Source organism: Hipposideros armiger, unplaced genomic scaffold, assembly GCF_001890085.2.
Source record: "Hipposideros armiger isolate ML-2016 unplaced genomic scaffold, ASM189008v1 scaffold_51, whole genome shotgun sequence".
Classification (NCBI taxonomy): Eukaryota; Metazoa; Chordata; class Mammalia; order Chiroptera; family Hipposideridae; genus Hipposideros; species Hipposideros armiger.
The window spans coordinates 5,256,722-5,269,408 of NW_017731401.1; the positions used below are offsets into that span (position 1 = coordinate 5,256,722).

General features: G+C 37.0%; 1 protein-coding gene across 8 annotated transcripts in view; it reads left to right on the top strand.

Moving 5' to 3' along the window:
- Positions 1 to 70: 70 nt before the first annotated feature.
- Positions 71 to 12,687, top strand: part of RAB3IP (RAB3A interacting protein) — a 36,413-nt gene continuing 23,796 nt past the window's right edge. For 2 of the 8 annotated variants that reach the window (XM_019640570.1, XM_019640574.1), the window contains exons 1-3: positions 280 to 465; positions 9,048 to 9,323; positions 10,051 to 10,309. In XM_019640570.1, coding sequence (XP_019496115.1) covers positions 9,073 to 9,323; positions 10,051 to 10,309 — 510 coding nt within the window. In that variant the 5' untranslated portion in view covers positions 280 to 465; positions 9,048 to 9,072. Of the gene's footprint in view, positions 221 to 279; positions 466 to 588; positions 666 to 796; positions 819 to 900; positions 923 to 946; positions 1,209 to 9,047; positions 9,324 to 10,050; positions 10,310 to 12,687 lie in introns of those variants that run through there. The other 6 variants (XM_019640571.1, XM_019640566.1, XM_019640568.1 and 3 more) reach the window with 6 other exon arrangements.

Sequence of the window (12,687 nt, forward strand, 5' to 3'; positions counted from 1 at the left end):
CACGTTGTAAGGTATATATATGGACACCAAGTTTCAGGTTGGTTCTAGCAGTCCTCAACTAGCATCGAAGGTTCTTTTACAGACTCCAGCCGAGCCCAGCACACTCGAAGTAAAACCAAGACCTCCTGTGGAGCCCAGGGAAACAAGGCTGTGTGCCGGTCACGCTCGTTCCCTGGGAAACCGCCTGCAGCAACACCTGGCGCCCAACCCCCAACACCTGGTAAGAGCCCTGCTTGGCGCCACGGGGCGCGGGAGCGCGCAGGCCCCTCGGGCCCGCTCCAGGCCCCGCTCACGGCGCAGGCGCAGTCCCACGCTCCCTCGGCGGCTCCCAGCGCAGTGCGCCCGCCGCGGCGGAGTGTAGCGGCGTCGGCCGGCTGTCCTTCGCTTCTCGCTGCTTGGGGGCGCGCTCTGTGCGGTTCTGTGAGCGCCCCTGAGCGCGGGGAGCGGCCGTCGTGGGTTCGTCAGGTGAGTGTGGCGGGAGGGAGAGGCCCGGGGCGAGGAGCACCGCCCCCCTTGGCGCCCGCCTCCCGCGAGCCGTCCTGGGGGGCAGCCATGGCAGGTGCAGCGGAGGGCGCGGCGGAGGGCGCGGCGTGCGGAGATCCGACCCGGATGCCCGGCCCGGTGAGCGCGCGCCCTCCCCTCGGCACACGGGCTCCGGGGCCCCAGTAAGTGGCGGCAGAGGCGCGGGGATCTGGGCACCCCCAGGGACCGCCGGTGGACGTCGGCGGCTCCTCCCCCGCTCCCCGGGCACGGGCGCGTTACTCATTAACTGCGCGGTCCCGAGCGCTGGAAGCCGGGAGCCCCAAGCCGGATTACCTGTAGGCGGGGCGTGCGCGGCTGGGGGCGCGGGGTTGCGGAGGGGCGTCTAATGAGAGTTCCGGAGCAAGTCTGGAGCTGGGCTCTGCGCCGGAGCTGGACCATGGTGAAGCAATAGGCGTGGACAGGGGTCTCAGTAAAAGACGTGAGAGGCACCAGCTCGAGGCGTAGAGGTCACTCTCGGGAGGTTTCGGTGAAACCTGGTGGGCAGGAGCTAGCGCCTTGGAGTCACGCCGTAGGAGGCAGCCCAGTTCAGTCTGACTTTTGTTTCGGGGAGTTGAGACGAGCTGCACAGACATCATTGTGATTACACTGCTCTATCAGCGATGACAACTCGCTCCTACCGCCGGGGGAAAAGCGAGCTTAATGGATTCTGGAAGTGATGATATTAGGTGGGAACTACAGCATGTGAAGAGTAGCCAGTTGTTAAGGGATTAAAAAAAAAAAAGATCTGTACTGGCTAAAGGGTAAGGTCTTGTAAATTGAGAGCGCTGAGTTAATACCAACTCTTAAGAGGCAGACAGTTTAGTTTCGAGGAAATACAGCATTTTCCAAGGCAACCTGTTTCACACTCTTGTGTTTCCCCCTTCAGCTCCTTCCATGTAATCTTTTTGCCTTGGAATGATTACATAATTGAAGGAGAGGCCGATAAGAGGGTTAAAGCAAAACTGTTCTATTGTAAATCTATTGAAAGACCCAGTTTCTGTTCATTATCCTCATTCTCATTTTTTGTTCATGCAGTTAAAAAAAAACAAAACGTGAATGACAAATCAAGGAGAAGAGGCAGAATAGATTTGTAGACCAGTCATCGTGAATATCTGGTGCTGTTAAATATTTCACCAGTTTTATGAGGCCTTGTTCTGTTAACATTTGTTATTTATTTACTAGTACTTTGCATTTTGATAGGACTTTTCATGTTTGGGTAGACATTGTCTCCGAAATATGGATTAGGTGATCTAATCCTAAAGCCTTTGTGGAATAGATAGAAAAAAACTTAGCAGTTATATAGAGTTTTACTACAATAGTGTATTTCTTACTATTAGAAGAAAATTCTTTTTTTTTTCTTTTTCCACTACCTTAGTGCATACCTTTGTGAATCAAAAGTGGATACATTTAATACAGCTCTTCTTTATGTGTTTGGCAATCAACTCATCTATGGTATTGAATATCTCTAACCTTTCACCCGGATGGGTATTTGATGTTCAGCTCCTTGTGGGGTTTGTAATTAGCAGGGTTTCTAATTAGATACAGTTGTACTTTTTGAATTAGTGTAGTTATGCATATTCTTCCTTTAATATTTTTTCTAATTTTCCCTAAACCTGAACCACCCCAACATACACATAGACACTCCACAAATATTTTTTAAAATTGTAAGTTTGTTAGAAATCTAGGGCCCCATCATTTTTTTTTGAAAAACTTTATTGGGGAACAGTGTGATTTTGGGGGGAACAATGTGTTTTTTCCAGGACCCATCACTTCCAAGTCAAGTTGTTGTCCGTCAGTCTTAGTTGTGGAGGGTGCAGCTCAGCTCCAAGTCCAGTCGCTGTTTCTTCAATCTAGTTGCGCCCCAAACCAGCAACCTTGTTGTTAAGAGCATGCGCTCTAACCAACTGAGCCACCCAGCTGCCCCCCACCATCATTTTTTAATATGGCAGAACAAAAACTTACAGGTTACAGTAGTTTTACCTATGTTATTGTGGTTAGTATTAACCTTCTTTCCTCCCATCCTGAGCAGGACTCATTGAATCAATTAGTAACCCGGCCAAATGAAAAATTATTAAATCTTAAAACAAATTTTTTTAAGTTTTAGTTCCCATTACTTACTGTGTATATGACCTTGAGTAAGTAATTTAATCTCCCTGAGTTTATTTTCTCTGTTTGTGAATGGATATAGTTTTAGATGGAACCATATGAATTTGCCAGTAGTCACCTGTTTTTCTTATGGTTTAACCTAATATTAACTTTATAATGGATGAAAGTTAATGAGATACTCCATATGAGATGTGAGAAGGTGGGGGAAAGGCACAAATATAACCTTGACACTGTACCAGACCCTTGCTCTTGCTTTAGGTACCTTGACTCCTTTAGTCCTTCGGGACATCCTGGGATACAGGCGGTATCGCATTTTACAATTTAGGAAGTTGAGGCTCAGAGAAGTGAAATAACTTGCCTGTGGTTACTTAGTTGCCGATGGTGATATAGCTGATTAATGGCAGAGCCAGGATTAAAAAGAGTGTGACTGCCCAAAATGGAACTCTTAAAGAGCTTACTTCTTCCATTCTGGTCTACAAACCTTCTGAAAGGTGTTATTACCATTTGTATTTCTGATTTTAAAAATATACAAGTTTTCTGATGATGGTGATACCACTGTCACTACTGCTATTGAATCGAGAGTTTACCATGTATCAGGTTCTGGTCTAAGCACTATAGGAATTTACCCTCCGAGTGACCTAGGAGTTCAGAAATCCCTAAGTCCATCCCTTTTTATAGTTGAGAAGATTGAGGAACTGAGAGAGGTAGCTTGCTCAAGATCATACAGCTCATTAAGTGACAGGACTAGATTAGTCAGGCAGTTTGTCTTAATGTCCATGCTCTTAACCATTACACTCCACTACTTCCACATGTGCAGGTTGTAGTGCTGAAGAATTGTTTTTAATTTAGCTTTTATGAGATACTTAATATTAGTGTAATAAATAATTCCTGATGTGTCACCAGAGATTTTTAAAATCAAATATTCATTGAGCCTCTGCTCTGCAAGTCACAGTGGGGATTAAAGGGAAGTATTCATAAGGAGTCTGGAAAGTAGGCCATATAATTATTCCCATAGCTTTTATAAGTTCCTCAAAATTTAGAAGGAACTGTGTGTGTGTGTGTGTGTGTGTGTGTGTGTGTGTGTGTGTGTGTCAGTGTCATTTTAATGCTTGCCAAATAAGACAAAATGTCAGAATAGTTGGATAGTAGGGAGGAAGAAAGGGTGAGCAGTGCGGTAGAGACATCTCTGTTGAGATAGTGGTGGAAGCTATCATACTAAACCTTTGTCCCATGTAGTTCTGGTTAAGATGGATTTCAACAAAGGGTAGTAAATTGGTTACTAAATTAATTACTTAAATGTACTTGATATCCCAATGATAAAATATCTGAGCTTTTGAAAACTTACTAAGTAGTTCCTCTTTTTCTATACTGATGTCCTTAGCTTTGTCAGGTAGTACGTTTATTTTGTGGAGGGTTTTCTTTTATGCTTCCAAAGCACCGAATACGTGCCTCTGTTTTGGTATGCATTTTGATATTTATGTTGTATTTATAATAATGTTTATAATAATGTTTAGTGTATGCAAGCTTTGAGGGCAGGGCTTAAGTCTCCATTTTATAGTTTTAGCATTGGGTTTGGAACTCAGTAGGTACTGTGCTGTGTTTGATGATGGATAGTCAGTGGAAGAATGTTAGGATGTATACAAACTGATCTAGCAGTAGAAATGAAAGGAGGGGACTAAGGGAAAGAAGAGAGGGATACGTGCAACAGGTAGCATTAGTTTGCTATTTCTGTTTTTTCCTTCTGCTTTTCCTTTCAACTTATAAGTAAATGAGGTAGTTCATAAGCTTAAAATGTAGAGTCATGGTTAGAAAAAGGTGAAAATGTAATGTTTATTTATCTTAGGATATAAGCAACACAAAATTAAATAGCTGTAGCCATAAGCTAAAATTGCTTAGATCAGAGGAAAATGAATGAAAATTATTGAAATAATTCAAATTTATGAGAGATTTGTTGCTTGTAGTTACCAACAGGGTTGTAAATGTAAACATAATAAAAGTTGATGAAATTCAACATATAAGTATATAAGTTGTCTCATAATATTTGTTTTTTACCTTTGGTCTATTCAAATAAGAATTCAAAAAAGAACTACACATGCTATTTAGTTATATCTCTTCAGTCTCTTTTTAAATCCAAAATTCCCTCTACTTTTTTTCCAGTTTATTTATGCCTCCATCTACTCCATTCGCAATATATGACCTTGGCATTAGATCAGACCTTCATAATCTCTTGCCTAGCCTGTTGCAGTAATCTCTTAACCAGTTTGCCTCTAGTTTCTTCTCTCTAGTTAACATTCTCATTGCCTCGGGAGTCATTTTTCTAAACATCACAGGACATAGACACTTTCTAAAATGTGCATCTGATCATCTCTTCAGGATAAATGCCAAGCAACATTTTCCTTGTTAAATGAAGCTTTTAATGATCTGTCACATGTGTGCCTCTCCAGCCTGATTTTCTGTCTCTTAAGATTTCCTGTTAGTTTCATTAGTGCCAAACTTTCATTCCCTGAATGTCCTATCATATTTCCTATAAACTGATGAAAACCTAAACTCTTGAGTAGATTGGGATTTTTTTCCCCCCAGGGAGCAAAAATGCTTTGTGTATGGTGGGGGTGTTCATTTCCTCTTTTACCATATAATTCTCATGTCAGATTTTCTCCCTCTTTGTGATAAGATATCATTCAGGTACTGTTATTCTGATCCGTTAATCATAAAGTTGCCCAGATAGATTTTTAACTGTAGGGTTTTAGTAGTTCTTGATAATTATTCCCTAGACCCATTATTTCATTAGGATTGCAAAGGTATATTTAAGTGGAATCCTTTTCAAAGGAAGAACTTTTTCCTCATAAACTGTTTAGTTCCACAATATATAGGAAAGTCAAAATAATTGTTTGATTATTTTCTTTATTTTACCAGTTTTCAAAATAATACATTGGTTCCATAGCACCGATCAAAGGGGACCAGTGAGGTTTAATTTTTTTTTTTTTTTTAGTATCATCATGAACTCATGGATTTAAAAATATTTTTGTTTCAGTGCTTTACAGATACTATCCTTTTTGATGTTCAGATTGTCCCATCTTTGGTTAGTGGGAGTCCTTTGATACCACTCCAGTAGTCTTTGATAGCTTTCTAGCTTCCTGTTTCCTTGTATAATAACAAGGTGTTCCAGGGTCCTTTTGTACTTACTGCCCTGGGCCTAGAATCAGCCATTTTTTCCAGGAGTCCTTGTCCTTTTTTTTTTCATAGGAAATTGTGTTATTCTGGGTACAAGGGGTACTCATTGCTCCTGAGTTGGTTACCGTTTCTATACCTTTTCAGTAGATAAAGTTAGAAATTATTTTTTTTAATAGAAAAAATTTTCCTGATATTTCTGATTAAAATTTAGGACTTCACAAAGTTTTAACTTCTTTGATTTTATATTTGTTTCTCCCATGCCGAAAATCTTAGTTCCAAATGACATTAACATAATAATTTGCTTAATCTTATATATACTAATTTCAGAATAGCAATATCAGATTAATACTAATAAGATTACTGAAAATAGTTTACGATTTTTCATTTCTTTTGTCCTTAGAATATATTCCATTAAGGGTATATAGTTTTATTACTATGTTTTAAAATCATTTGCTGTAGCTTTTCCCCATGTGGTTAAACTGCCATCTTAATACACAGCTAGATTCATTTGTTTTATTTTTAGGGATTCTTTTTAAAAATTTAATTCTGTTTTATCATTTACATGTCTCCAAGCTCAAATTCAAATCTACAAGGCAAGGTCCATTCAGAAAAGTTTAGCTTTCGCGCCTGTCCCCTTTTCCTGTTCTCTCCCTCTTCCTATAAGTAGTGATTTTTCTTAGTTTTGGTTTATCCTTCCTTTTCTAAAATATAAGTACATGTACATATAAATATCTATATATGTTATGTATGCATATAAGTAAATTTGTATTTTCTCCTTTCCTAGATAAAAGGTACCTTAGTATACACAGTTATTTACCTTGTTCTTTAACTTGACAGTATATCTTCCAGATCACTCTTAGCAATATGTAGACATCACTCATTTTTTTTTACAGCTGCTTAGTGCTTCATTATGAGGATGTAGCATAGTGCATTCAATTAGTCTTGCTATACAAGACTGCAGTCAGTCTTTTGCTAATTCTGCTAGCCGCGCCATATGCGTGTGTGTTTATTGTTTTGCCAGTTTATCTTTGGGATAAAGCCCTACAAGTGGGCACGCTGAGTCATAGGTTTAATGAGTGTGTCATATGGCTAGCTATTACATTTTCCTCCATAGGATTTGTACCATTATTTTTGCATTTCCAGAAATGCAAATACTTTTACATTCAATGATTCAGTGATCCTCTAAGATGTAGAGAGATGAATTAGAAGTATATAGGATAGAAGAACGTATCATAAAATAGTTACTGATAAAATGTCAAAGTTTGATAAAAACCCTCTTTGTTACCTTAAGGTGAATTGATTATAGTAATAATCTATATAGTAAACTATATTCAAGTGAAAATGAAATATTCAGGGTTAGATATTTGCTTGGTGTATGTGTGTGTGAATTATGAATAAGTAGTGAAAAATATTCTCTTAGATAAAAAATAATAAATTATAATTGAGTATTTAACACTTTAAATTCCTTGTTAATGGATTTGGCATAATGAAATATTTGGGGTGGAAAATCAAGAACTAGTTTCATTTTGAGGACTGAAATTATTTGCTACAATAAAGAAAACATTGATTGGATTTGAAATTTGGCATTTGTACACCTAGTAGTTACAGCTTTGATTGTCCATATATATCCTTGAAGGTCTGTGACGTGATCTTTAATTTTGAGAGAATTTGTAAATATTTAGTCCGCTCTCTTCTTTCTCAATGTTATGGCAGCCTTTGTTCTCTACTTATCTTATTTTTAACACTTTTTATTAAGGGTATGAGAAAATTTTTCAGTTTAATGAATGAGTTTTTTATATATTATATAATGAAGAGATTTAGTGCTACATTGGTGCTTGCATTTGGGAATTTTGGGAAGCTCTGGGAAGATATTACTCATGCTTATCCAAGTACTGTTGTAGGAAGGAAAAAATTGGAAAGAGGTTGGGTTCAGATAATAAAAGACCTTGATTTTTGAGCTTTTAAGTTTGTACTTTATTCCGTAGACAGTAGGAAATCAGCAAAGGAGCTACAAGATTTCTTTTAGATTCTTCAAGTGAAAACTTAAGAATCTCTTAGATTCTTAAGATTCTTAAGTGGTACACTTTTTAGTTTTAGTGTAAACTCTGATGTAATTGAGTAGTTATGTGAAATATTTTTTTGCATATGGAGAAACTGAAACATACAACTTATTGTTAATGGCTGACTGTGATAACAAATGTTTATTGAGGCCATACTATTGCCAGATACATAGCACACTGCTAAGTATTTTATGTGGATTGTCTCCCTTAATCCTCACAGAAGCCTGGAGAACGGAGGGAATGTTACCCCCATTCTCATCCCGTCAGAGGAGAAATTTAAGGCTTAGAGAAATGTAATACGTTATCCTGGATTGGATTCTGGGCCTACAAAGGACATTGTTGGGACAATCAGTGAAATTTGATTGGGGCCTGTCGATTGGATGGTAATATTGATCAACATTAGCTTCCTGATTTTGATGATGGTTTGTGGTTAGATAGGAGAATGTCCTTGTACTTAGGATATATACACGAGATATTGAGGGATAATGGGCATCATGTCTGAAACCTATTAAATGGTTCCAAAATGTTAACAGTTACATAATCTGGGTGAAAGATACATAAGAGCTCTGTAATTCTTAGTAAATTTGAAATTATTTGAAAATACAAAAGAGGAAAAATACACTGATTCACCCAAAGTCATGTAGCCAGTATGAGACAGAACAGAACAGATAGTTGAACTTAGGTCTGTCTCATTCTAAATACTGGGGGTGCCAAAAAAATGTGTACACATGATTTGTATTCGTCTTTTGATATTGGTATATATTGAGTACTACAATTTTAATACAGTTTTTTCCTTTCTTAAAATGTGTATACATTTTTTGGCACCCTCTGTGTCTATATTTTATTGCCTCTTCTACTTATTCTAACCAATATCACATATGATAACCAAGTTAAAAATATCAAGCAAATTTTTATTCATTCCTCATTGTTATTTATTAATTGATTCGCTTTAACAATATTAGCTGTTACTTTCAAGTTTATTCCAAATCACATTATTTGCCTTTTATAGTATTTCTACTCTGAGGTCACTTAATAAATGTTAAATGATTGCAGTTTTTTTATTTGCTCTCTCTTTTATTGTAAGTTTTTACATTATAATGAATTATTAAACATTTTATAATTATACGTTTTCATTTAATTTTAAATGGCTTATCTCAAAATAATTGCATGCTTTTTGTTTTAACATAGGTTATCTTATGATGAGGCTTTTGCTATGGCTAATGACCCCTTGGAAGGCTTCCATGAAGTAAATCTTGCTTCACCTACTTCTCCGGACCTTCTCAGCGTGTATGAATCGGGAACTCAAGAACAGACTACCTCACCAGGTGTCATCTACCGGCCGCACCCTTCAGCATTAAGCTCTGCCCCCATCCAGGCTAATGCCTTGGATGTCTCCGACCTTCCTACACAACCTGTGTATTCATCCCCCAGACGTTTAAACTGTTCAGAAATATCTAGTGTCAGGTAAGAGATCATCAAAATGCTTATTTTGTAGTATCATATTAAACAAATGGACAGTTTGCTTGGTTATCTTATTTTAAGTTTTAATGTTTTAGAAAATTTGAATAATGTAAGTTTGCCCATGAAGAGCAATACATGTTAATGTTCAGCAGCAGGGGTCAGCAAACTTTTTATGTAAAGGACCAGATAGTAAATATTTTAGGCTTTGCAGGCCATACAGTTTCTGTGCAACTATTAACTTTACTGTTAAAAGTGCAAAAGCAGCCATAGACAGTACGTAAATGAATAAGCTCTAATAAGACCTTACATATGGACACTGAGTTTTGAATTTCATATCATTTTCTCATGCCGCCAAATATTATTTTGATTTTTCATAACCATTCGAAATGTAAAAGTAATCCTTGGCTTCTGGGCCTTATAAAAACAGGTGGCAGGCTGAATTTAGCCTGCATTTAGTTTGCTGACCCCATTCTAGAGTAGTTCCATCCAGTAGAACTTTCTATGATGATGAAAATGTTCTATTTTGTCCTAATAGGGTAGCCATTAGCCACATGTGGCTATTATGGACTGAAAAATACATTAGCATTGACTGAGGACATGCTATTAATTAAATATAGTAGCCACCAAGTTGGATAGAGCTGTATGTTTATGCCCTGAATATTTTAGACCTGTATGTTTATGCCAGTTATATTTGAGCATATCATGATGTTTTCTGAACTCTCCTTTACAGCATCCATGTTACAGACCCAACACCTTGTTCTACCTCTGGAGTAACAGCTGGGTTAACGAAATTAACTTCGAAAAAGGACAACTGTAGTGCAGAGAGGGAATTTCTGCAGGGTGCTACTGTAACGGAGGCTTGTGATGGCAATGATGATATTTTCGGGTTGAGTACTGATAGTCTGTCCCGTTTACGAAGCCCATCTGTTTTGGAAGTGAGAGAAAAGGGCTATGAAAGATTAAAAGAAGAACTTGCAAAAGCTCAGAGGGTAAGCAAAAAACTATTTTATTCTTCCATATGTTATATTTGAAATTAACATTTTCCTATGGAGTGGGGTAACTCAGATGAAATCATTAGAGTTGCACGCTTATCCTTCACATGTCCACAGCCTCAGCTCCTGTTGGGCAGCATTTAGGAATCTGTGAAATTTATGGAGTAGTAAAGAAGCTCATCTAAGACTATTAAGTGGAAAAATGAGATTCTGCAGCTCTTTTTGTGTCCCCTACATTGCATGCTGTCTGTCTTGCATTATGTGTAATGCGGATTTGGTGGGTTATGGTCCCTGTGTGGGTTTGTCCCTTCGTATATGTGGTTGACTTGATGGCCCTTTACTTGAAGTCATTCAATTCAAGTAATTTTGTTTTGAGGAATGTTTTAGTAATATTACCTTCGTCATGTAGTTGGGTTTGAATATTTTTCGTGTCTTGCCTTGGAGAATTTTCATTGCTTGGTAATTTGTTCTATTTCCCACTTGGTCATCTTTAAAATTTCTATTTATCTTTATATTTTGTGGCCCTATCATTTTTTTTCTGAGACTGTAACTTCAGAGGGGAATTTATAGCACTAAATCTTTATAAATAGAAAAAATGAAAAGTCTCCAAACAACAATCTAAGGTCTCACTTTAAGAATGTAGAGGAAAATAGCAAAATAAAAACCAGAGTAAGCTGAAGGAAGGAAGTAATAAGCAGAAATTAATGAAACTGATAACAGAAAAACTAGAGAAAATGAATGAAACAAAGTGCTGATTCTTTAAAAAAATCAATAAAATTGACAAACCTTTAGCAAGACTGACAAAGAAAAAAATGACAGAAGACATAGATTATATTCAGTAGCAGGAATGAAACAGGATATCACTACAGAGCCTGCAGGCATCAAAAGTACAATAAAGGAATAATATGAACTGCTCAATATACATTTGACAACTTAGGTGAAATGGACCAATTCACATATAGATACTTGAGAAGATAGGACAGACATTCTATAGGTATAATTTTCTGCATATTATGACATATCATGAACATATGTTTCCTCCCTCTCCCTACTAGATTTGTCTCTCAAGAATATAACATTGATTTGTGTATCCCCAGTGCCTGGTATAATGTGGTACAATGCCTGGCATATGTATTCTTTATAAATACTTCAATGAATGGCTCATGGTTCAACAGCCATGCAGATATGTTAAAACATTTTTGGTTAAATATATTTTATCAAAAAGAAAAATCAATAGCCTTTTTTATCTTTTCCAAAAGACAAGGGGTGTGCTGAGATGTAATTGTATTTGGCTTCTGCCATCTGGCTCAGACTCTGTTGTCTTAATACACAGTATTAAGTGAAATCACAGTTTATAAAGAGGTAAACTATTGAAAAAAAAATGTATTTATGTATTTGAGAGTACATTGTAGTTACTTATTGATTAGAACAGATTGCTAATTTCTTAGCTCAAATTGGGAATATCATTTGAAATCTTTAATTTGTGTATTTAGAGGTACTTTTGAGGTTATTGAAATAATTACATGCGAACACATATGTATGGTGAATTTTATTATGAAGAGTACAAGATAATGTTAATACTTACTTAGAGCTCAAGGCTTGAAAAGGACTTTTGAATATGAAAATATTTCCTGAATTATGGCAATTTGTGAATCAAAATTAAGTCAACAGCCATTCTCTTTATTCTGATTATTCCTTTGAGAGGCCAGATAGTTATCATTTTTCTATCCTTTTACTTTTAACCTATTTTTGTCTTCCCATGTAAAGTGGGCTTCTTGTAGTCAGCATACTGTTAGGTGTTGTCTATTTAGCCTTTCTAATAACCTGCTGTTTAACTGGTGTGTTTAGACCATTTATATTTAATATGATATTGATATGGTTTGGTTTAAATCTACCATCTACTATTTGTTTTCTCTTTGACCCATCTGTTCTTATTTCCCCCTTTCCCTATTTTTAAGCCTCCTTTTAGATTAATTCTGTATTCTGTATGATTTCATCTTATCACCTTTGGCTTATTAGCTATATATGTTGTGCTAATTTAGTGATTGTTTTTGGGTTTATAGTATACATCTTTAACTTATTATTGTGTAGTTTCTAATAATATTATACTATCTCACATATAGTATAAATACCTTATAAAAGTGTACTTCTATCTTTCCTCTCTTAGCCTTTGTGCTGTGATTGTCAGACATTTTCCTTCTTCATAATTTTTAAACTCCACAATGCATTGTTACTGTTTTTGCATTAAACAGTTGATTATCTTTTAAAGGGATTTAAATAACAAAGAATCTTTATCTTTATTCCTGTAGCTACAATTTCCAGGGCTCTTCATTCTTTCATGTAGATCCAGATTTCCATCTGATACCTTTTTTGTT